Raw genomic sequence first — 23,613 nt, forward strand, 5'->3', positions numbered from 1 at the left:
GCTAACTTCTTATCCTTCTTCCTAAGAAGTTCCTGCATGAAGTCAGCCTCATAATAATAAAGAAACAAGTCAGCAAGTAGAGGGGCACAGTTTGTTCCCATTGGGATGCCGACAGTCTGTTGAAAAACACGTCCTCCGAACGTAACAAATATGTTGTCAATCAAGAAATCAAGCATCTTGATAATATCGGTTTCAGAGAATTTTTTGTTTGAATCAGAGTGATTCTTTACAAAGTAGGATTTATCCCTCCCTAAGACAAGATACTTGTATCTACGTTGGCCATTCTTTTTATGAAGCAAAGTAATACCAACTCTTTTAATTTGTCTTTTAGTTTGGAATGTGGAATACTTGTGTAAAGAGTAGAAAAGTCAAATGTTTTAATACTGTTACAAGATGAAAGAGAGTTAGATTGTATGTACTCTAAGAGATCTTTGGAATTTTTAAGTATCCACATCTGATTGACGCCACCTCTGGAATAAGCAGTTTCACAATAACTTTGAAGCCCGTCTTTGATTGCTGATAAGATGGATGTTAATAATTTAGAAAGGGGGTTCGTGGAGCACTTGGAAGACCCAGCAATATACCGTTGTTTGTAAGGACACTTATGTAGTTTAGGTATCCAATACAGTGATGGAAGATCCAGTTCTTCATCTTTGGTTGAAATACCAGGATTTCCTCTTTGGTAAGTGTCGTGAGGGTATATGTTGGGTTTCCAAGTGAATTGTCTATACCTAATTCGTTTATCAAGCAATTAATGTAATGACTTTTACAGAAAAAAAACAATGTTATTTGGGGCTTTGTCTGCGGGGACAACAACATATTTATCATGGAGGTCAGATAGGTGTTTAGCAATATTTGGATCTTTGAAGATTGACGTAGCATGGGCATTGATGGACCCATTCAGTTTCTTAATTCTGATTTGTATTAACGACCTCACTGCCTTAATCCATTCGGATAGAGTGTCTACGTCTTCCTTCTCGCGCTTAGCCCATTGCCTGGCATAATCCTCGACTGAATCCATCAGAATTTTAAAGTTGTATTTCCAATTGATGGATTTAGGCTTACGATATTTCGGACCTTTCGATAAAACGTTTCGTAGAGAATGTTATTAACAATGTTAAGGTCTCCGGTAATAACGTGACCAGCAGGATTTTATGTGAATTGGGAACTAGCACAAGTGCAATCAGGAGGTTTAGACGAAGTCGTCAATATCGAGATCCTGCAAAACGCGTTTGTAATTGAAAATTTTAGTTGCAATAGGTTTGGTATAGGTATAAGAAATAATTGGTACAGACTGGTCTTTGAAATAAGGAGGTATTTTCGATTGAACTAATTTATGATGAAGGATATTGCCTAGGTTGACGCCATCGAGACCTTTGTTGGCAAAGGAAAGATTTAGAAAAGATCTTTTCTCTTTTTCATCTTTTCCAATGCGAACTGGCTTGAAAAGTCTGTGACTAGCAATATCCGAAATTATAGCTTGTAGTTTGTATTGGTTTGAATGAGGGTTTGTAACAGTGGATTCCAAACATGAATTGAACAGAGAATGAAGTTTTGAAAGGGGTAATGAATAAAGTTTCGTGCGAATGTGATGAATACCTAACGGTTTTTGTATGCATGGCAGCAAGTCATTAATAGTGACACCATGCAGAGAGGGTGATGTATAATGACGATGGCCATGACTACGTCTACGTCGGGGAGTCGAGTTGAAAATATTCATCACATTCACCGAGTTACACGAAGGACTTGATAGAATACCTATACCATCAATTTTGTCATTGCAGCCATACGGTGTTGCAGTTCCCAATTGTCTAATCCAGTAGTCTTCTTTTTGTCTACGGAGAGTCGTTGAAAGATTTTTAATGTTCATGTAACTGTCTCATTGCTGACTGTAACTCTTGGTAGATTTATTGTTTGATCCACGAAGTTACTTCATAAAGTGTCCTTTTGTAAATCAGATCATATAATATAAATACTTCTAGCCAAAAAAATAAAATAGCAAAGGCATCTCAAACCAACATAATGAAATATTGAGAGCATACAATTTCTAAAGTATCTAAGCCAAACAGTTGAATTGTTTAGTTTTATACACATTTTTCTACCAGGTAATTGGTACTGTAGAAGAGGATGTTAACTTTATTTGACTTGTTAATTTCGAAAAAAATCATCTAATGATTTTGATTTAAGGAAAGACAATATACTCAACGATAAAAAAGATTTATTTCAATATTTGCTAGAAGTCAAAGAAGTTTAGACAGGGTAATATATTATTTCCCATACAGTGAGTCTTTATGCAATTCAATGAATATGCAAAAAAAGCTAAAATGGTCTGTTTGACCTGCAGACAGTTTTTTGTTTTTTATTAATAACGCTCCTAACAGTTGTAAGATAGAATAAAGGTTATTAATAAGACTTCTGATATTTCTCTTTCACAAGACATAATACCATAATGTTAGTTCTCTAGACATTGGAAGAAAGATACAAAACAACAACAACATGGTGACATCAGAACTGTATTGATTTACTATTGCTAAAATTAGGAATAACGTGAATTATAGACTTAATATCCTTATATATATATATATCAATTTTAGATATACATGCAATATTATGTAAAATATTGGACATTGTTAAATGTTTTCTTCAAGACAGATCTGGTCTAGTTGGACCTGGGGATAGCATGACAGATGCAGAAGTTGTAACAGGTTCTTGTTTTTGTTCTGTTATTTTCTCACACCAGGCTCTTGGACTGTAAAGTTGATGACCATAATATGCAATGGTGAATTTCACTGTTCCTTTTCCAGGTCTAACTGGTTTCAGGTTAACTATTATATATGACATTCCATAGAATATCCTCCCAAGGGACACATAATTCTTAGACTGAAAAATGGGAGAGTAAAAGAGTTAAAAAGATGTTATATACAATAAACATGTAAAACTATAAGGACCCCAAAATGACCAGTGTGAATCACTTTAAATAGGAAAACCAACGGATCAAAGTCCATTAAAAAAAACGAGAAATACTTATAAACCAAATCAACAAACGACAACCACTGAACAATAAGCTAATGTTTTTGGATTAGGACAGGTGTAAAAATAAATGCAGGAGGTTTAAACGTTTTAACAGGCAACAACCTTCACCCTGACAAGAACAAGTAGTGTAACATTACAATATAGAAAAACACACTATAAAATATCCATTGAAATGGTACAACTCGACCAAAAACAAGTAGTCATACACTGAACGAATAAATTTGATCTATGACACTATATAGATACAAGGTCTAGATCTATAGTATAAGATTGGTTTGATCTATGACACTATATAGATACAAGGTCTAGATCTATAGTATAAGATTGGTTTGATCTATGACACTATATAGATACAAGGTCTAGATCTATAGTATAAGATTGGTTTGATCTATGACACTATATAGATACAAGGTCTAGATCTATAGTATAAGATTGGTTTGATCTATGACACTATATAGATACAAGGTCTAGATTTATAGTATAAGATTGGTTTGATCTATGACACTATATAGATACAAGGTCTAGATCTATAGTATAAGATTGGTTTGATCTATGACACTATATAGATACAAGGTCTAGATCTATAGTATAAGATTGGTTTGATCTATGACACTATATAGATACAAGGTCTAGATCTATAGTATAAGATTGGTTTGATCTATGACACTATATAGATACAAGGTCTAGATCTATAGTATAAGATTGGTTTGATCTATGACACTATATAGATACAAGGTCTAGATCTATAGTATAAGATTGGTTTGATCTATGACACTATATAGATACAAGGTCTAGATTTATAGTATAAGATTGGTTTGATCTATGACACTATATAGATACAAGGTCTAGATCTATAGTATAAGATTGGTTTGATCTATGACACTATATAGATACAAGGTCTAGATCTATAGTATAAGATTGGTTTGATCTATGACACTATATAGATACAAGGTCTAGATCTATAGTATAAGATTGGTTTGATCTATGACACTATATAGATACAAGGTCTAGATCTATAGTATAATATTGGTTTGATGTCTAACGCCCTTGACCCAAACAGATGTGAACAAACCTAAACATTTAAAGCATCTTTCTCAAGATCATCCTCATTTGTAACACTTTGTGAATGGTTTTGCATATGCTAGATTGAACCCCTATTGATGCATGGTCAGAGACCAAGGTCACCTGACTTTATAATGGGATAAAATCCCGGTATTGGCTCAATACTCCTTGCATCTATCAGACTTGTCATCACATGATGTATTTTCTAAATAAATTAAATAAACTAAGATGACATAAACAGTTTCCTCAGTTTTAGTTTGTTACCCTAATTTTGTTTTTGTCCATAGATTTACGAGTTTTGAACAGCGGTATACTACTGTTGCCTTTATTTAATGTACTTGGACTAGTACGTATGTCTCTATCATCAAGCGTTGAGCAATAGTTTCACACACAGGCATCTGTGGTTTCACATCAGAAAAGAACGAACACTATGAAATATACCAAGGTCATCTGACAATTATGCGAATTAGTCCACTGAAAATATATTTTCATCTGTTCTACCATTTGACCATAAGGAACAAAATTGTTTCAATTATCTGATTAGGCGAAAGCCCTTGATCAACGTTTTTCCTGTCTTTCAAATAGTTTGTGTTTTTTATTTTGATATTGAAATGTTGTAGAGTAATGACATAAATCACAATAAAAACAAACAAAATATAGATTTATTATGTTGGTTAACAATGTGACTTGTGTCATTATTTAATTATCTCATTATATCACAATTTACTGCTTAAATGTTTCATCTGGTCATGAACGCTTCAGGTGTGTGTAAAAATAACAAACGTGATTTTGGCGTTAGTATATATTTTAATTGAAATAACTATTTGACTGGAAATTACCACAGGGACTCGATTAGCAGATTAAAATTTTGTAAATCAATGTTTTTTTATATTTATTGTAGTATTTCCTGTCTATTTGTATTACTTTATTAACGTATTTGACGAAGCCATCGATATTTCTGTGTTTTTTAGTAATGTGCAGTTTACTATCAATATCCGTATACTGAAAAAATCCTACACAGCCATTTTTGCATAGGTACTATTTATGTACTATTCATGTACCACAAATCTGTAGTACTGGAAATCTACTTTTAATATTCAGTACTATTGTGTTATTACAAATTATTGTAATATTTAAGTACCTGTACTTTACATACTTGACTTGTACTTGAAATTTAAGTACTACAGATTTTTGGTTGCACGGTACATTTTCAGCATTTTGAACGTTTGTCTTTTTCAAATCGCATGAAGTTATGATGTTCAAACATGGAATACTGTGATCATTGTTGGGAACATTTTTGTACCAATATTTTGAGTACAAACTAAGTACTAGAAAATACAAGTACCTAAATATTACCATAATTTTAAAGTAAAGAAATAGTACTAAATATTACAAGTAAATTTCCAGTACTACAGATTTTCAAGTACAGAAATAGTACCTATGCAAAAGTAGCTGTGTAGGATTCAGTATACGGATATGGATAGTAAACTGCACATTGCTAGAAAAAACAAAGAAATATAGATGGCTTCGTCAAATACGTTAATAAAGTAAAACAAATAGAAAGAAAAAAAAACAAACAAAAAAAACCCATTGATTTACAAAATTTTAATCTGCTAACCGAGTCCCTGTTGTTTATTTTAGAAAGAATTGAGAGGTACATACATATAAATCTAACGTAGGTCTGTCTGTTTTGACAACCACATGTAGTTCTCCAGGTTTATGCGATGAATCGAAATGAAATATACAACTTCCTGCAACAAACTGGAGATGTTGTTCCGCCATAGACTCCAATGACTCAGCAGTAAAACCATTTGTTATTGGTATACAGAATACAATCAATAGAAAAGTTAACCTCAAACACATTCTGTAATTCTGTAATGTATTATGAGTTTAATGATATAATAGTATTCGTCTTTGTATGTTTGTTTCGTTTGGTTGGTTTGGTTTGTTTCTTTTGTTTGAATGGTTGGTTACTTTGTTCTTGCTTTTTGAAAAATTCCATTAAACTCAATAAGGATTCATCGCAGAATAGTTTCTTCTGAATAAAATTGTTTACTTTCCATTTGATGCATATATTTTTAAAGTTTACAAAAGTAAAATGCGGATTAAACATTAGAAATAGAGTTCATCAACAGAACTGTTTCTCTTTTTTTATAACATTTTTTTTTTTCATTTCATCGACGATCATAATCATTCCTTTTTAAATATAGTCCTGATTCACATTTTTTTTACTGACGTGTTGATTTTTATAACAACAGTATATTAAACAAAAAATAAATGACCAATTCAAACATACTGCATACCTCTTCAAGTACGAAATATGTTTCCATGCAATGTATAATAGATAAAACAAGATTATAGTCTTCAATTTATTTTAGACTCTTACCTCACAGCTAGTAAAGTAACAAATTGGAGAAGGTAAACATAATTTGTTTTCTTTATTGTTTTTAATGAGACAAGACTACTTTAAATCATGTTTCAAAGGAAATCTGCTTTTGCTGCTTGGAAAATTACTTTTTATAGAAAGACATGTACCTTCTGTTAACTTGCACTGAGTTTCATCTTGTTTACAACAAAGAAAAAATAGTTGAACACATTTCACTTGAATTGGACAGTTTATTGTAACTGAAGGATAATTTGCAGACCCGATACAGTAATACATATATAAATGAAATTTGACGTAGTTGTGTGGTTGCCAAGTTCATATATACATGTATACCAAAAACTGCTTTATTTGAAATAACCACACATAGGGTGACATGCACAATATTTGATCATTCTAATTTCTAATTTCCTTCTGAAATTGTTTTTGGTGTTATTTCATTATTTAAAAAAAAAAAAGATGAAATGATACGTCGGCTTCTAAAAAAACTCATCATAGATACCAGGGGTTGAAGTCATAAAACTTTGCTCACTGCTCGGAGCACAAAAATCATGCTCGAAACATGAAATCCAACAATTTGATTGGTTGATTTTGGAGTATGAGTACAAAAAACAGACTCGATTTTTTTATGACTGCAAGGCCCGGATTAAATTTTTGTACTTACGCCGGACGCCAGTTTCGTCTACAAAAGACTCACTAGTGATGCTCGCATCCAAAAAGTTTAAATGGCCAAATAAAGTACGAAGTTAAAGAACATTAAGAACCAAAATTCCTTAAAGTTTTGCCAAATACAACTCTGGAATCTTTTCCTAAGGTAGAAAAGGCTTAGTATTTCAAATATTCAAAAGTTTTGCTAACAGTTAATTTATAAAAATGACCATATCAATGATAATTTTTGGCTGGTGATACGCTCGAAGAATTAAAACTCCACGAGCATCGACCCAGTGGTTGTAAATAAACTCATCATAGATACCAGGATAGAATTTTGTACTTACGCCAGACGCGCGTTTAGTCAATAAAAGAATCATCAGTGATGCTCGTACCCAAAAAAGTTTAAAAGATTAAATAAAGTACGAAGTTAAAGGGCATTGAGGACCAACATTCCTAAAAGTTTTGCCATATACAGCTAAGGTAATCTATTCCTGAGGTAGAAAAGCCTTAGTATTTAAAACAATCAAAAATGTTGTCAACGGTAAATTTTTAAAAACGACCATATCAATGATAATTCATGGGTGCACAGAATTTAATATAGACCTGTTTTACAGAAAAAGAACAACTCATGTTTAACTATGGTTCCTATGGTACATTATCCAGTTTCCTAAATGCGTTTCCTTTTCACTTAAAGGTATAGTCAGACCTCATCAAAATTATTATCTTAAAAAAACTTCATAAATTCTGAATTCTTGTCGATAATAAAATCAGCATTCAGTCATTACCTATATATTTACATATATACGAGAATCAGGATCTAGTTTCTCACAGTTGAAAGATGTTTGAACAGTAAATTTAACATTAGCTTATAGAAATTATTTTTAAACAGCTTAGAAACTTGCAATTGATGCTTATAATGAAACAGTAATTAAAAACTATGCATACTTTAAACCATCAGTGATACATAGTTTAATTTGCTACAGCACAGTTTCTGTTCATAATAACACTTATATCGAAAAAAAAACTAATTTGTATGACAAAAATTATTGTTTCGGAAAAGAAGTAAAGTCGACCGCCTCATTAAGGTTCCACTAATAGCAAGTTTGTATTTTGTTTTAAACAGTACAATAATTTATAAATGTATCCCATTGATATAGTTAGATTTTGATAACAGCGACCAAATAGTTAAGGTTTGAAGTTTTTGTATGTTACTTAACCTTCTAGTATACGCGAATCAACCATTGTCTGAATGGAAAAAAAGAATGTTTGGTATCAATTAACGTCAAAACATCACTGCATGCACAGGAAAATCTAAATGCATGGTGCAAAAACTTGACTTTCGTTAAGCAAAATTCTATTCTAGATGCCGCGCTAATCTGCTAATCGTGAAGATCAGAGCTGCGTGATAATAATAACAAACTATGAATAATATATAAATATCTGAAAAAAAAAGCTATTACCATCATAAATAGCGGACAATATCACCATACATGATGAAACCAGGTTTAATTCACCCATTTCTACATAAGAAAATGCCTGTACCAAGTCAGGAATATGACGGTTATTATTCATTCCTTTGATGTATTTTAGCTTTTGATTTTTGGTTTGTTATTTAATTAGTGACTCTTTTTTGAAATTTCTTCGGGGTTCAGTATTTTTTATTTTACTTTTTACAGAAACGTCGTATAATACAAAAGTATGACAGTCACGAGGCACACCAAGAAAAATATAATAGTTATCAAAGGTACCAGGACTATAATTTTGCACGCCAGACGCGCGTTTCGTCTACATAAGACTCATAAGTGACGCTCATATCAAAATATTTATAAAGCCAAACAAGTATAAATTTAGAGCATTGAGGATCCAAAATTCCAAAAAGCTGTGTCAAATACGGCTAAGGTAATCTTTGCCTGGGATTAGAAAATACTTAGTTTTTCGAAAATTCAAATTTTGGTAAAAAGAAAATTTGTAAAAATGACCTCATTATTGATATTCAGGTCAACCCCGAAGTGTTGACTACTGGGCTGGTGATGCCCTCGGGGACGAAACGTCAACCAGCAGTGGCTTCGACCCAGTGTTGTAAATAGTTATCACAGGTACCAGGACTATAGTTTTAAAATAACTTTACAAATGTATCGATCATTATTCGGTGGAACTACATACCATTTTCAAACTTACCAAAATTAAAAAGCACAAATAAAAGAAATTATTACAAGAATGAATACGCCATAATCTATTTAAAAAAATATATATACACCAAGCCACGGCCTCTAAAATCACTAGAGACGAACTCGTCTAAATGATATAATGGAAAAGAAAAGATATGGTGTATCGGTTAATGACACAAAATCCCCACATACTGTATTTATAAATGAATTCTAGATGTCTTTTTTTGTAATTGTGTTGCGTTCATATTGTGCAATTTATCATTGCTACAATGTTTCTCAACAAATTTGTGCCTTTCCGCATTTGACTTCTTACCGACTTTAAATCAAGTTTTCGAAGCACCCAAGACCAGTTATGGTTATTGATGTGTGTGTGTGTGTTTATTTATCGTTTAATTGTGGGCAACAATAGTTAACCGATGTTAAAATCTCTTAAAACAATTAAAAGATATCAATAAAGTAATAACAAAAACGGAGGGAATCGCATGAACTCAGACGTGGACATGTAATCGTATTCCTTATATATAACAATTTATCTGAAAAAGGAAAAGAGATCACGCATTTGAAAACAATATGAGGATCATAATTCATTTATTAAGTATAATGAAATTCGGCAATCATTGTAAAACGTTTTAAAAATAATATAGCTGATGAAACAATGACATATGATGTGACATGATCTTAACTGAAATATTTTATAGCTGCCTAACTTTCTGGTTACAATATATTTATCAAATAAAGCACACATCTGCCATATTGTTAAAAAAAGGCTTTGAATATAATAGCTCAGTGATGGCAAAACATAACACGAAATTAGACGTGAAATGATCTCAACTAAAGTATATTATCATTACACCACCGTGGCTGTTTTGTAGCGACATCTATCCTCCTGTGCTGACAAGGACTAAAAGTCACAGAAACTCCAAATGAATGGTTGAAAGCTCAAGCCGGAGTTGGGCGTGGTGGCGCTGTACCAAGAGTTGAGGTACCGAAAGAAGTGGTTGTGATAATAGGTAGAGTTGTACTTTGAGGCGTAGACGTGGTGTCTTGGGCAGTAGACGTGGTGTCTTGGGCAGAAGACGTGGTGTCTTGAGCAGTAGACGTCGTGTCTTGGGCAGTAGACGTGGTGTCTTGAGCGGTAGACGTTGTGTATTGAGTAGTAGATGTTGTGTCTTGTCCGATTGGTGTAGTAGGTACTGGAACTGTTATGGTTGGTGTAGTTGATTGCGATACTGTACTTGTAGTAAAACTTGGTGTATATAACGTTGTTGTTGTCGCTCGGTCCGTTGTTGTGACTGACACTGGTGTTGTGCTTGTGGGGGTTGGCCTAGGGGTAGGAGTTGGTACAGGTGTTATTCTTTCACACCAAGAGCGTGGACTATGATAACGAGATCCAAAATAGCCAACAGTAAATCTAACGCTAGCAAGTCCTGATTTCAAAGGTATTAAGTTTATTATCCGGTATGTCATACCATGATACTGCCTATCAAACGAGTAGAAGTCTGAAGACTGAAAAATAAATAGTTAACTTTAAATATCGAAACGAATCTTAATATATACTACGACTACAAAAGAAACTGTTAAAATAAGTTAAGTAACATAGGACTTCACTGTCGCATAGCTTTTTTCAACATTTGTAATAGATCAGATATTTCGACTATGACGATCATAATGTTTGTCAATAATAATGATAAATTAATGGTAAAACATTACTAAATCTGTTTGCCATATTATTTACAGACATAACCTTGATACGGAACGTGTCTATATAGCATCACGAGTTCCTGATGTTGAATTAAGTATAAGCTAAAACAATGACAGAAAGTTGAGATTTTATTAAAGAAAGGTTAAAAGCATCACAGAAAACAATTTCATATAGACATGTTATTAATAAGAAGGCTACAAGGTAAATGACACACCAAGTATACTTCTAACACGAAAATATGTATTTATATACACAATAAGTCAGCTTAAAGCTTTCAAATTAGGGCATTTGTAATAAATCTTTAGATTGAAGTGACTTGTCAAAGTGTATTAATAATAATAAAAATGATATGACTAAAAAAGCATAAGACATTTATATTCAATATTGATTATAAGGGAAAGTTGCATTAGCGCTAATAATCACTCGTCAATGATTGTATCGTTTTACTAGAATTTAAAATCTCTCTCTTAATTTTGCGTTTTTTAAATCTTTACTGCCTCTCTTTTAAAAAGTAAAATAAAACAAAACCCGGTGATTTTTTTTAGTCCGTTTGAGGTACTGGAAGATACAATCGATTATATATAGAAATGAAACAAATGCCATGTGTTGGAATTTGTATGTATTTACATATTTAGCAATTTAAAAGAGAAAAAAACACATTATGAGTTGTAACGCTTACACTGGCCTACATCAATTCGAGGTCACTAAACCAGACCAGTAACCATATTTGTGGTAAACCTTAGTCGTAAAATCTAATGGACCATACTCAAATGACATGTAAATTAATTACTCAAATTTATCATAGGATAGGAAGTATTTTTTGTTTAACATGTATGTGAATAAAACGATTTATTAAGGAAAATTAGTGAATACATTAAATTGTATTTCAGCAAAATGAAGTTACCAATGGAAGCTTGCACATAATAATCTATCTCTGTTGTACATTGAATACTAATCTTTTTAATCAACATTCATTAAATAAAATGCTTAAATTAGTCTAGATGGATATTTATAGCTTTTTATCAGGTATGTAAACAGTTTTGTCATTATATCATTTATTCAGCTTCACAGTTCAATACTGTGTATTACAGTTATCAATTTTGATTAATGGTTAATCATTGCGTGCGCTTATCTGGATTTACCTTCTCCAGGAACGCTCAAAATCCAGTATATACTTACATAAAGATCGATGGTGGGTTTATTCAACCGAATACGCATCTCAAATTCTCCAGGATCATATGTTTTATGTAATAATAAAAAGCATGTTCCTGAGACAAATCGTACTGGTATATCCTCTATAGAATCTAACATTTCACCAATAAATCCGAAACTCCCAGACACGAAACTTACAAGAAGTAACAACACATATTTGATATTCATTCTGAAAATAAAAATAGAAAAATTTTGACATGCAAACCGTTCTATATATTTGTACTAAATAATCATAACCACAACACTATGCATCTAAATTATCTATGATTATATGAACAATAATGTAGACCTTGATTTATGCACATCCTTGTTGTGAATATGCATAAAAGTCGTTTTCAATCATGCACATTTCGGCTGTATGACTTGTTGGTTATTTAAATAAAAATTATAAGCACTTCGTCTTCTTCAATTCCCTTTCCCTCATAGTCATTTGATGTAAAATTACCTATAACAACAATGTATATTTTTTTTTTCATCACTCTACAGCTGAACTGGACAATTAGGTTTTGTGGAATAGTCCAAATGATGTTTACACACTATGATGTTTTGAATATAATCTAAAAAGAAATCACCAAAATTTGGGATTCATTTGTTAACTAGTGCAAAACATTTCAAAATTAGTCGTATGTATTAAAAATTCAAACTTTAGTGATCTAGAAAATCAATACTGTTGAAAATTAAATTATTTACTCTTTATTGAAATGACCATGTATTATGTTGTTGATTTATCATACAATTCCACCTTACCTTATATGATGTCCACCTCTTACCTCCGTGGTTTTTATGACTATGGTACCATGACTTGTTATCCTCATCCCACTAATCACACCTTTATACAGGTAAAATGGACTTTTTAACAACATTTATCAAAAATGACACACTTGACTTAGATGACATTCATCTGCTGAGCATATCTCAGTTTTGGAACTTTGACAAATATGCGGCAAAAATCAGACCATTATTTTTCATACTCGATATTTGTTTTTCTATAGGTATATCGAAGAACTACAAAAGAACAAAGGAGTATGTTCGATAAGGTCATAAAATGGCCCACTTTTTTAGCGTAAATTTCAAATTCGGATTTATCGACCAATATTATGATAAATTATAGCTAATACATTGACTAGCTAGGATATAAACCATTTTGTTGAAAATTTTACGTTTCTGCGTTTCATTATGACGTCACAAGTTGTACTCTTATTGATTTTTCACGAAAAGTCAATGAAAATGGGTAAATTTCCATAGATTATTAGACAGGAAACATAGAGCGCATACGTCGACAACAAAGATCTTTTAAAATAATGTTTGTGAAGACATTTCACATGTTTTATTTGAATCTTAAGCTTGTCGACGCCTGCGCTCTATGTTTCCTGGTACTTTATTTGGTTGAAATCTAGCTGATTTTGTCAAATTTCACCAAAATCCCTTATCATGAACTTTTTTGGATATAAAAATCAACGTGTTAGAATTAAACTTTGACAAAAACAGTTCTGTTTAACTTTCTAACATGTCTTGAAGGCAACTTAAAACATTCATTGTCTTTTAACTATGAACTTTATAATTGGGGCCAAATATGGCCCTTACCGAAATTACTCCTTTAAACTTGCCATGCTTCTCTTTTCTTGTGTGTGATTAAGGGCCGGGGTAGGGATTGTTTCTTAAATTATATTCGTATTGAATTTTTTGTAATAATTTACGTTGACGTGGCTTTTTACATTTTTTTATTGTATTATAAACGCGTAGATATACCGTATGTTGTATTATATTGTATTAGTCAAAACTATGAAGAAAAACAATAAGAGGACGAAACATTAACATGAGTTCAAAACAAAAAATCAGAACTGCTTATTAAATTATAGTTAAGTTATATAAAAGTAATTCAATTTCGATAGTTCCCAAAAGTATCTATGAAGACTGGTTATAAAGTTAAAAAAAATCGCACAAAAATTTAAAGAAGAAGACTCACTTGAACCGATAATTTTATAATGATTTCCGATTTTAAATACATGACGTGTTTTTTGGGATACATGTTACATGAACCTATGCACGCGGATAGTACTATCTTTTGAAGGCAACTTAAAACATTCATTGTCTTTTAACTATGAACTTTATAATTGGGGCCAAATATGGCCCTTACCGAAATTACTCCTTCAAACTTGCCATGCTTCTCTTTTCTTGTGTGTGATTAAGGGCCGGGGTAGGGATTGTTTCTTAAATTATATTCGTATTGAAATTTTTGTAATAATTTACGTTGACGTGGCTTTTTACATTTTTTTATTGTATTATAAACGAGTAGATATACCGTATGTTGTATTATATTGTATTAGTCAAAACTATGAAGAAAAACAATAAGAGGACGAAACATTAACATGAGTTCAAAACAAAAAATCAGAACAGCTCATTAAATTATAGTTAAGTTATATAAAAGTAATTCAATTTCGATAGTTCCCAAAAGTATCTATGAAGACTGGTTATAAAGTCTAAAAAAAATCGCACAAAAAAAAAAAAAAAAAGACTCACTTGAACCGATAATTTTATAATGATTTCAGATTTTAAATACATGACGTGTTTTTTGGGATACATGTAACATGAACCTATGCACGCGGATAGTACTATCTTGACCCACAACACACTAACCCTTATCTAGGGTCATGTATCATAACACGACTTCCCTTTATTCTATGACATGCTTTGATTTTGTAATTTATTGCTGGACACATAAATAATATTTTGATGTGTACGGTATGATGTGATTTGTTTGGTATGTTAATATGTGTACATTTATGGTCAATTTAAACCTATTTGTTAAGACAGTTAACTTTATCATCATATTATATAAAGAATATCTTGCACATATTACTATTGGTCTCAACTTATAAATCCGTATTCATGACAGCATGGTGCTTCTGGAAATAATTTCATAAGGCAACTGATTATATTACCGATGTTCCGATATCCTGAATCCATTTCGAACATACTAATCAAGTAAAACATACCAGACCTCCGAACGGAGCGACCCCGGGTTCTCTTGTTAGTTGAGACACATGCACCTAACGGTTAATCAATGAGATTAGCGACCAGAAAGCTTGTGTAATTTTGATATCAGTCATTTCTCCCCTCCTGGTGAAGATTTTGCAGTACACCCTTGTTGATGAACAGCGTGTGTAATTAGAATCCGTTATAAACTTAGAGTCTGTGTGAATTCCAAGAAAATTACCCTTATAAGACGTCGACCCGAATGTTTAAAAATAACCAATTGAGCCAATTTAGGTGTATTAGAACACGACTTGTGTTTTGTTTTATTAAACTCTAAACTCTTACTCATATTTTTAGATACAAAACAGGGACAAATACATAAAATGGTTTAGTGAATCATAAGCAATTTACAAAATAATGTTTAGCGTTAAACCAGTTGGTAAATTTCACCTTTATTGTCTTTTTTTTCTTTTTGTAATTTGTTTATAGAAATTAAGAAACAGAATGACGTTTACATTATATGATTCCTATTTCTAACAATAAAATAGATTTTTCCTTTTAAAATTTTTAGTAATAAAATCATGTAAATTTAAATTGCAATTTTAAAAAAGATCATATATATCATAAGTTGTCGACAAATATTGGCAATATTTACTATACTTGTTTAACTATGTGAATTGCTGTCCAATGGATACTGCAGTCATAAATGCGAATAAAACTTAAAGTTAAAGCGGTCAACTGTCGAGCACTCCATCCTACCGGACCACACACTTTATTAAAGACTGACCATAAAAAGAGTGTATATCATGTGCATTACTTCAATACGGATGATCGTAAAAGTTAATGACTTTACAGCCAATACAAGTTAATTTTGACAACAATCTAATTCAGCTTTTTATGTATTACGTAAAAGATCACAAAAAATCTTGTAATTCAGAGTGTTGTAAACAAACGCCAGAACAAGTAACAAATCTACAATATACCCACCAATAAATAATATACAAACAATGTATATGTTTAACTAGACAAACACTGTATATAATAATCGATTTAATGTTTTATTTCAATAGGAATGTAAAAAACACAACAAACTATGTGCAATCTTATATTATATGTGGTATGAGACATAAGGCCTTTTTTACTTACAACAAATGCGTACATACAAAAACATTACAATAAAGTATGTAAATATAATAAAACCTCTTAAAAAGGTTAAAGAGTGAAATGCATATAAAAGACGAATTTTATATATCCTTTTTTTCTTCTTTACAGCAAAAGAAATATGAAATATGGTTTTGATCACATGTGCATGGATATTCGTATAAACAAGAATTAACTATAAATCATGGTATCTTCTGATAGTCTTTGTAAAATACACATAAAATACACGGTTTCAACTAAAAGCATACACGCAGTCTTTGACTCGCTGATATATCACCATATCATGCACAAAGATAAGGCTAGATCGTATAAACAGTTCCAGCTATTTTTCATTGTAGTCATTGTACAACTCATAATGTATTTACTCAGTTTCATCAGAATCTTAGTTGTAAGAAACACCAACTGACGTACAATTTTCTGCTTTGAGCTACAACAAAACATGTTTGCAATAAATCATTTCAATGGCATTATGCTGGCTCTGGTGGTGGTGGTCTTGTTGGTAATGTAACCTTTGTTGAAGTTGTAGTTGAAGTCCTCAGCGTGGTTGGAGATGTTTTCTGTGTTGTTGAAGTGATGGACATAGTTGTGGTTGGTGATGGTTTATGTGTAGTTGAAGTACTTGACACGGGTGTTGTTGTCCTTGTTGAAGTTGTTTTTATTGGTTCAATAGTGGTTGTTGGTAAAGTTGTCGGTGGGATTGTAGGTGTTACCACTGTTGTAACTGTTGATGAACTATATGATGGCGTCGTATTGATTGTTGTTGTTGCCGACGTCGTCGTCGTTGTTGATGTCGATGATGAAGGTTGTGTAGTTGGCTCTGTTGTTGTGGATGGTTGAGTAGTTGACGTCGTTGTTGGAACTGGTGTAGATGATTTTGAAGTGGATTTAGTCGATGTTGATGTTACAGGTGGTGAAGTTGATGTTGATGTCAATGGTGGTGAAGTTGGTGTTGATGTCAATGGTGGTGAAGTTGATGTTGATGTCAATGGTGGTGAAGTTGATGTTGATGTCAATGATGGTGTAGTTGGAGGTAGATTTGTTGGTCCAGTTGACATATAACACCAATAATTTGGAACTCTCCATCCAAAATGCGAAATTTTAAATCTTACACATCGAAATCCCTTGTACTGAGTTCGCAAATTTGTTAACTTGTATTCCATTCCAAGAGCATCTCGGTTGAAAGTTTGATAATTTTTTGCCTGAAAAAAAAGCCACAATACCATAAACACAATTATTTTGATATCAATTAATAAGACTTATTTATCAACATTCCGGTTTATTTATTTCTCTTTAACACATGTAAAATATTCCAGAAAACTAGTTTACTAGTTTACATATATGTATGCTGGTGTTCACACTTCTTAAGATACATAGGCTATTTAATAGCGACAAGATTTTGTTTTTAATCAGAGCCCTTGTATCCAGAGAGAACCACAGAGTTTTGAAATAGTGTCTTTATCGCTTAAGCATTGATTTCGTTTTGATTACATTAAAAGATATCTAAATATGTCTGTTTAGCTAGTCAGTCGTGAAAGCATGTTGTTGATTGATACTTATGTAAACTTAGTCTTTATACTTCGTTAATGTGTGCTGATTGATATTCAGATTTTTTTTGTACGATTTGCAGAGTTTTTATTAACTGATTTTCACAGTTTGCGTATGTTCGTGTGCTGTGCTCTTAATTTAAACATTAAAAGATTTGGTATGACCGCCAATGAGACAACTCTACACAAGAGACACAGTTGTTATCCATTCGTTTGATGTGTTTACGTTTTTATTTTGCAATTTGAATAGGGACTCATCGTTTTGAATCTTCCTCGGAGTAAGGTAATTTTGGGATTTTACATTTTACAGATGATTCAGTAAAATTACGTACCGTCATATCCAACGTCATCGAATCCAATTTAATAGTTGCCACAAATTCTCTGGGATGATAGGTTTGATCCAACCTGAAATAACATACTCCTGTCGAATATCTCATAGTAGGCCATAAGTCATCATCTATGACTGGGTAAAAGTCATTTACTTCTTCACTGGAATCGAAATCAAAATCAAACCAATCATCGAAGATAGAATCAGACACAGCAGGTACAATCAAGAAAACCAAAAATATCACGTGCTTTAAATCCATCCTACAAAAATAAATGTCATTTTGTTAATAGAAAAACAACACTATCTGTTATTGTTATGCATAGTTAAACCAGTTTACATAAACAATAACTTTTAAAAGTTTAAAAGTTCTATTTCAATATAATGGGCGACACATTTTGATAATCTTAGTAATATATAGTGCCATGCCGACATTGTATATCATAGTTATCAATCAGAACTTATACTGGAATGTTGTAACTTACATATTGCTTTACCATCTACATAACCTGCAATGGCTATCCAGATAAATAAAAATCTTAGATTGCACCTGTTACTTATATTAAATATAATGCTCATGGCATGAATCTGTAATGACCATCTGATAAAAAGGTTATTAGATGGTCAAGATACAACTTGACCTCGAGCATTAAGCACCATATTACTTTCAAACGAAAATGGAAATTAACGGGGTAGATGAAAGACGATATTTTGTGCTATGACATACACATACCAAAGAAAATCGTGTGGTCAATGCATGCAAAATACTAACATATAGGTATTCGGAAACAATTTGAGAGTAATTCTCTAACCAAAGATAACTCAAAATGAACCAATAAAAAATAAGTTAAATGATATAATTTAAAAAATCAATAAGACACAAAGAATGCCACTGAACATCGCAGCATCCCTGGACGGTGTGTCGCTTTACAACTCAGTAAAATTTGTAAAGCCTAGACGAATAATTTTTCAACTTATTTTGCTGGGGGTAAATAGGATATACAAAAAGTTGGAATAAATAATAAAAAAATAATGAAAATTACATTATTATTATTATTATTATTATTATTATTATTATTATTATTATTATTATTATTATTATTATTATTATTATTATTATTTTTATTATTATTATTATAATTATTATTATTATTATTATTATTATTATTATTATTATTATTATATTGTTTTTTTATTATTATTATTATTAATAATATAATTATCATTATTATTATTTTTATTATTTTTATTATTAATTATTAATCATAATTATCAGTTATCATTATTATTATTATTCAAACGCATCATTAAGTCACAAACTAACAAAGTACTAGAAGAAACAGAAATATATTTATATGCATTAACCAGGACTTACCGAGCTTCTTACCTCCAGTGTTTCGTGAATACCTTTTTTGTTGTGTCTGAACTTTAGTAGTAATAGCCTATTCTTCCTCAAATTTATTATGTCACTTTCTTTTGTTACGCTCCTTTATACGGGTAAATTCCATCACCTCAAATCATTTATCAGTCCAATACACATTGGCCTCTAGGTCTTCCGGATCAGTAAGCTTACATTGTCATATGTAACTCATATAAATAGAAAGGTAAATAAACTTGGATACCTGGAGAAAGGTGACGTGAATTGCAGACCTCCACTTTCCTATTTAAACCAAACCGCGTCATCTTTCATAAAAATTTCGTAATGCATTTAGTCAACGTGACAAATAAATAAATAATATATAAAAACGTAAATAAACTTGTACTGAAAAGCATAGTGTAAAGCGGATATCCCTGACACATGCTTTCAGAATACAAATACATAAATCATATTGCGGAACCCTTTTAAAGATGAAGCCTTGCTTACAAGTGGGATAGAAGTAACACTTCTTTGTAGAAATTGTCATTTGTAAAAGTTTAGTTTTTTGACAGAATAATTTTTCCTTAAATATGACTCATAAATTGAATAATTAATTAAAACATCTTCTTTCAGTAGGTTAGCGAACTAAGCCTTAGAACTGTTTATTATCATTTATATTTAAATGTAACACACAATCTGTTCAGTGATCTATTGACTCTCAATACTAAAGGGTCTATAGAAATAATATCATCATGGTATTTATAAAATTATATCATAAAATATATATGGGGTCATTACTCAATTGTTTGTCCGTTTACATTTGTAAAGGAGGAACGGTGTGCGGGGGAAAGATAATCAGTCTGGAGGTATTGCAATTTGTTTTCGTGGTAGGAATTCGTAAACTACTATTATTAGTATATTGTGTGCTAGTGACCTAATACGATATATGGGGTAATTAAATTCCACATGGGATGAGAGCGGAACACTCTATGTAATGATTATCTTACCGACAGTCTAAACACAACATAGATAACTAAAGAATGATCTACATGAACCGAAACAAGAAACGAATATCGATTTTCAGTGTCATTTTCTGGATGTGATATGACAGACGTAACTGTATATGTTGGTCTTTTTTCATTAGCTGCTTATTGCAATACATTATTAAGTTATCGACAAAGGTGTTGTGCATGCCAGTACTGTGCCATTCGATGCCACTGCTGGAGGAGTTTATACTCCCCGAGGGTATCACCAGCCCAGTAGTCATCACTTGATTTATCATTTAAATGATCAAAATTATAAATTAACTGTAAACACGACTTTGATTTTTTCAAATAATAAGGCTTTTCTACTTCAGGAGTAGATTACTTTAGCTGTATTTGGCAAAGCTTTTAGAAATTTTTGGTTCCCAATGCTTTTTAGCACTGCTCTGTTAACATGAATTATCATTGATATGATCATAATTATAAATTAACTGTTAAAATAACAAAACTTTGATTTTTTTTTTAAATAATAAGGCTTTTCTATAATATATTACCTAAGCTAAATTTGGCAAAGCTTTTAGGAATTTTTGGTCCCCAATGCTCTTCAACCTCGTTCTTTAATTGGCATTTTTAAATTTGTTAAATTTCGAGCGTCACTGATGAGTCTTTTATAGACGAAACGCAAGTCTGACGTAAACAATTTTTTTAATTTTATTTACAACCACCCGGCGAGTCGATGCCATTGCTGGTGGAGTTTTTGTATATCCCCAGTTTATCACCAGCCCAGTAGTGAGCACTTCTGTGTTGACATGACTTATCCTTGCTATAGTTGTTATGGTCATGATTATAAATTAATGTTGAATTTTTTTTAAATAATAAGGCTTTTCTACCTCAGGAATTGATGACCTTAGCTGAATTTGCAAAGCAAAGCTTTTAGAAATTGTTGGTCCCCTATGCTCTTCAGCTTCGTTCTTTATTTAGCCTTTTTAAATTTGTTTAGTTTCGAGCGTCACTGATGAGTCTTGTGTAGACAAAACACGCGTCTGGCGTAATCACCAAATTTCAATCCTGTTATACTAGTATATAATGAGTTTATTTCACCACTTTGATTTATTACATATTGACAATGCATTTTGTTTCTTACGTTTTTCTTTTTAGCATTTCAATGGTGTTTTATTTTCATTTATGTAAAATTGAAATAATAGCTTGTTTTATGTTCTAAAAAAATCATATGATGCTTAACAACCTAAACTATTAATGAAATTTTCCCACGGCCCATACGACCAGCTTCCTGCAAAGTTGTTTGTTTAATTTATATAACAAATAATACTGATCTTTATCAGCATTCGATTTCATGTGTAAACGGTTTGATTTTCAAAATTGTTTGGCTAGGGCATTACCGAATTTGATTGTTGAAATGTACAACTGGGGCAGTAGTATAAGTTGGTGGTGTTAAATTTCTTAAAAGCAACATAATGTTGTAAATTGGGAGGTACAAACCAGTAGAATTACAAAAATACCGAATTCCAAGGAAAATCAGAGTCTCTTATCAAATAGAAAAAGCAAAAGATCAAACACATCAATTGAATTGAAACAACTGTCATATTTCTGACTTGGTACGTACATTTCCTTAACTATGCAGACAATTTGGATTTTCTTCATAGCTAGCTTAACCATACACTTGTATGACAATCGCATAAAACTTCATCATATTGACAACGATATGTGAACAAAACAGACAAACTAGGAAAAAACTAGGTAAACATTTAGAAATTATGGTACAGCAGTCTACATTGTAGTATGATCTTAATCACAGTATTTCAACAAAGATTTTTTTTAAAATGGCATATTAACAAAGCATATAAGCAAATGACAAGAATACAAAAAATGGCCGCAGCACAACAACACAGTTGCAGGATGCAAAAGTACCGTGTCATGCCAAAAGGATATTACATAAAATGAACTTAACAGGAAAGATTAACAATTAATGAAGACACATAGAAAGCAACTGGTCTATCTTATTCTGGGATAGGACCAAACGGAACACAAAAAGATAAAAGATATAAATCCCTTTTGATAAGAATTCATATAAAAGTTCGTTTTCATGTTATATTTGTTATTCTCGTGGTGTTTTGTCTGATGCTTGGTCCGTTTCTGTGTTTGTTGCGTTTCGGTGTTGTGTCGTTGTTCTCCTCTTATATTTAATGCGTTTCGCTCGGTTTTGGTTTGTTACCCCGATTTTGTTTTTTGTCCATGGATTTATGAGTTTTGAACAGCGGTATACTACTGTTGCCTTTATTTGATATCTGATTTGGTATTTCAATTTTTGATAAAAAAAAAAAAAAAAGAAAGAAAAAAAAAAAAAAACACACACACACACACACCAACACACACACGCACCAACACACACACACACACACACACACAATGGCATTTAGAAATCAATATTTCCAATAAAGATGCCTTTTGGCGATTTTAGTTGTACCTTAACATTAATCGCACTTATGAATTTTTTTTATAAGTATGACCATCATTTATATCATAAGCCCTAAACTGACATGAAAACAACATCTTTTAAATAAATATATTTTGATTTGATCAAACTTGAAAATATATTTTTTTATATACAGATTAAACCATTATCACAAAATTATCGATAAAATTTGATACCTTTACGAGAGGAAATTAGAAACGGAAAGAGGACATGAAGAAATTGCACCACTGTCGTTTAAGAACGTTTTCTAAATTTAGGATTTATTTTATATGTGCAGTGGTTTTGTAAAATAAACAATTACAACCATAAACTTAGAAAAAAGCTCAATTGAATCCAAACTGAAATAAACTGGTCATAGATACCAGTTTGGTGAGCAATGTCTTTATTCGTAGATGTATATGACTATAAAGGGCTATAACTGAGTATAAGCTATAAGAACTGTATTACAAATACATGAAGAAATCGATTTTTAAGATACCGGTAGCTCATTACCCTTTTTTTTAGATGTGTAAAACCATTCCCCTTTTAATGACATGGACAAATCTAACATTTGCATAAGACA

At 31.7% G+C, this 23,613-nt stretch overlaps 1 protein-coding gene across 4 annotated transcripts; it reads right to left on the bottom strand.

The window, feature by feature from the left end:
• Positions 1 to 9,868: 9,868 nt before the first annotated feature.
• LOC134714686 (uncharacterized) lies at positions 9,869 to 19,881 on the bottom strand. 4 transcript variants are annotated; one of them, XM_063576163.1, is made up of 6 exons: positions 19,605 to 19,881; positions 18,225 to 18,480; positions 15,843 to 17,547; positions 12,959 to 13,040; positions 12,179 to 12,380; positions 9,869 to 10,803 (listed from the first exon to the last, which is right to left on the bottom strand). In XM_063576163.1, exons 2-3 carry the CDS (start codon positions 18,477 to 18,479, stop codon positions 16,816 to 16,818), a joined length of 987 nt encoding a protein of 328 aa, XP_063432233.1. In that variant the 5' UTR covers position 18,480; positions 19,605 to 19,881; the 3' UTR covers positions 9,869 to 10,803; positions 12,179 to 12,380; positions 12,959 to 13,040; positions 15,843 to 16,815. The 4 variants fall into 4 exon arrangements, with proteins under 4 accessions (XP_063432233.1, XP_063432231.1, XP_063432230.1 ...); XM_063576161.1 differs by having other exon boundaries at positions 19,593 to 19,879; XM_063576160.1 differs by lacking the exon at positions 19,605 to 19,881 and adding an exon at positions 18,703 to 18,736 and having other exon boundaries at positions 15,848 to 17,547.
• Between the last annotated feature and the right edge of the window lie 3,732 nt (positions 19,882 to 23,613).

This window comes from Mytilus trossulus, chromosome 4, assembly GCF_036588685.1.
Source record: "Mytilus trossulus isolate FHL-02 chromosome 4, PNRI_Mtr1.1.1.hap1, whole genome shotgun sequence".
Taxonomy (NCBI): Eukaryota; Metazoa; Mollusca; class Bivalvia; order Mytilida; family Mytilidae; genus Mytilus; species Mytilus trossulus.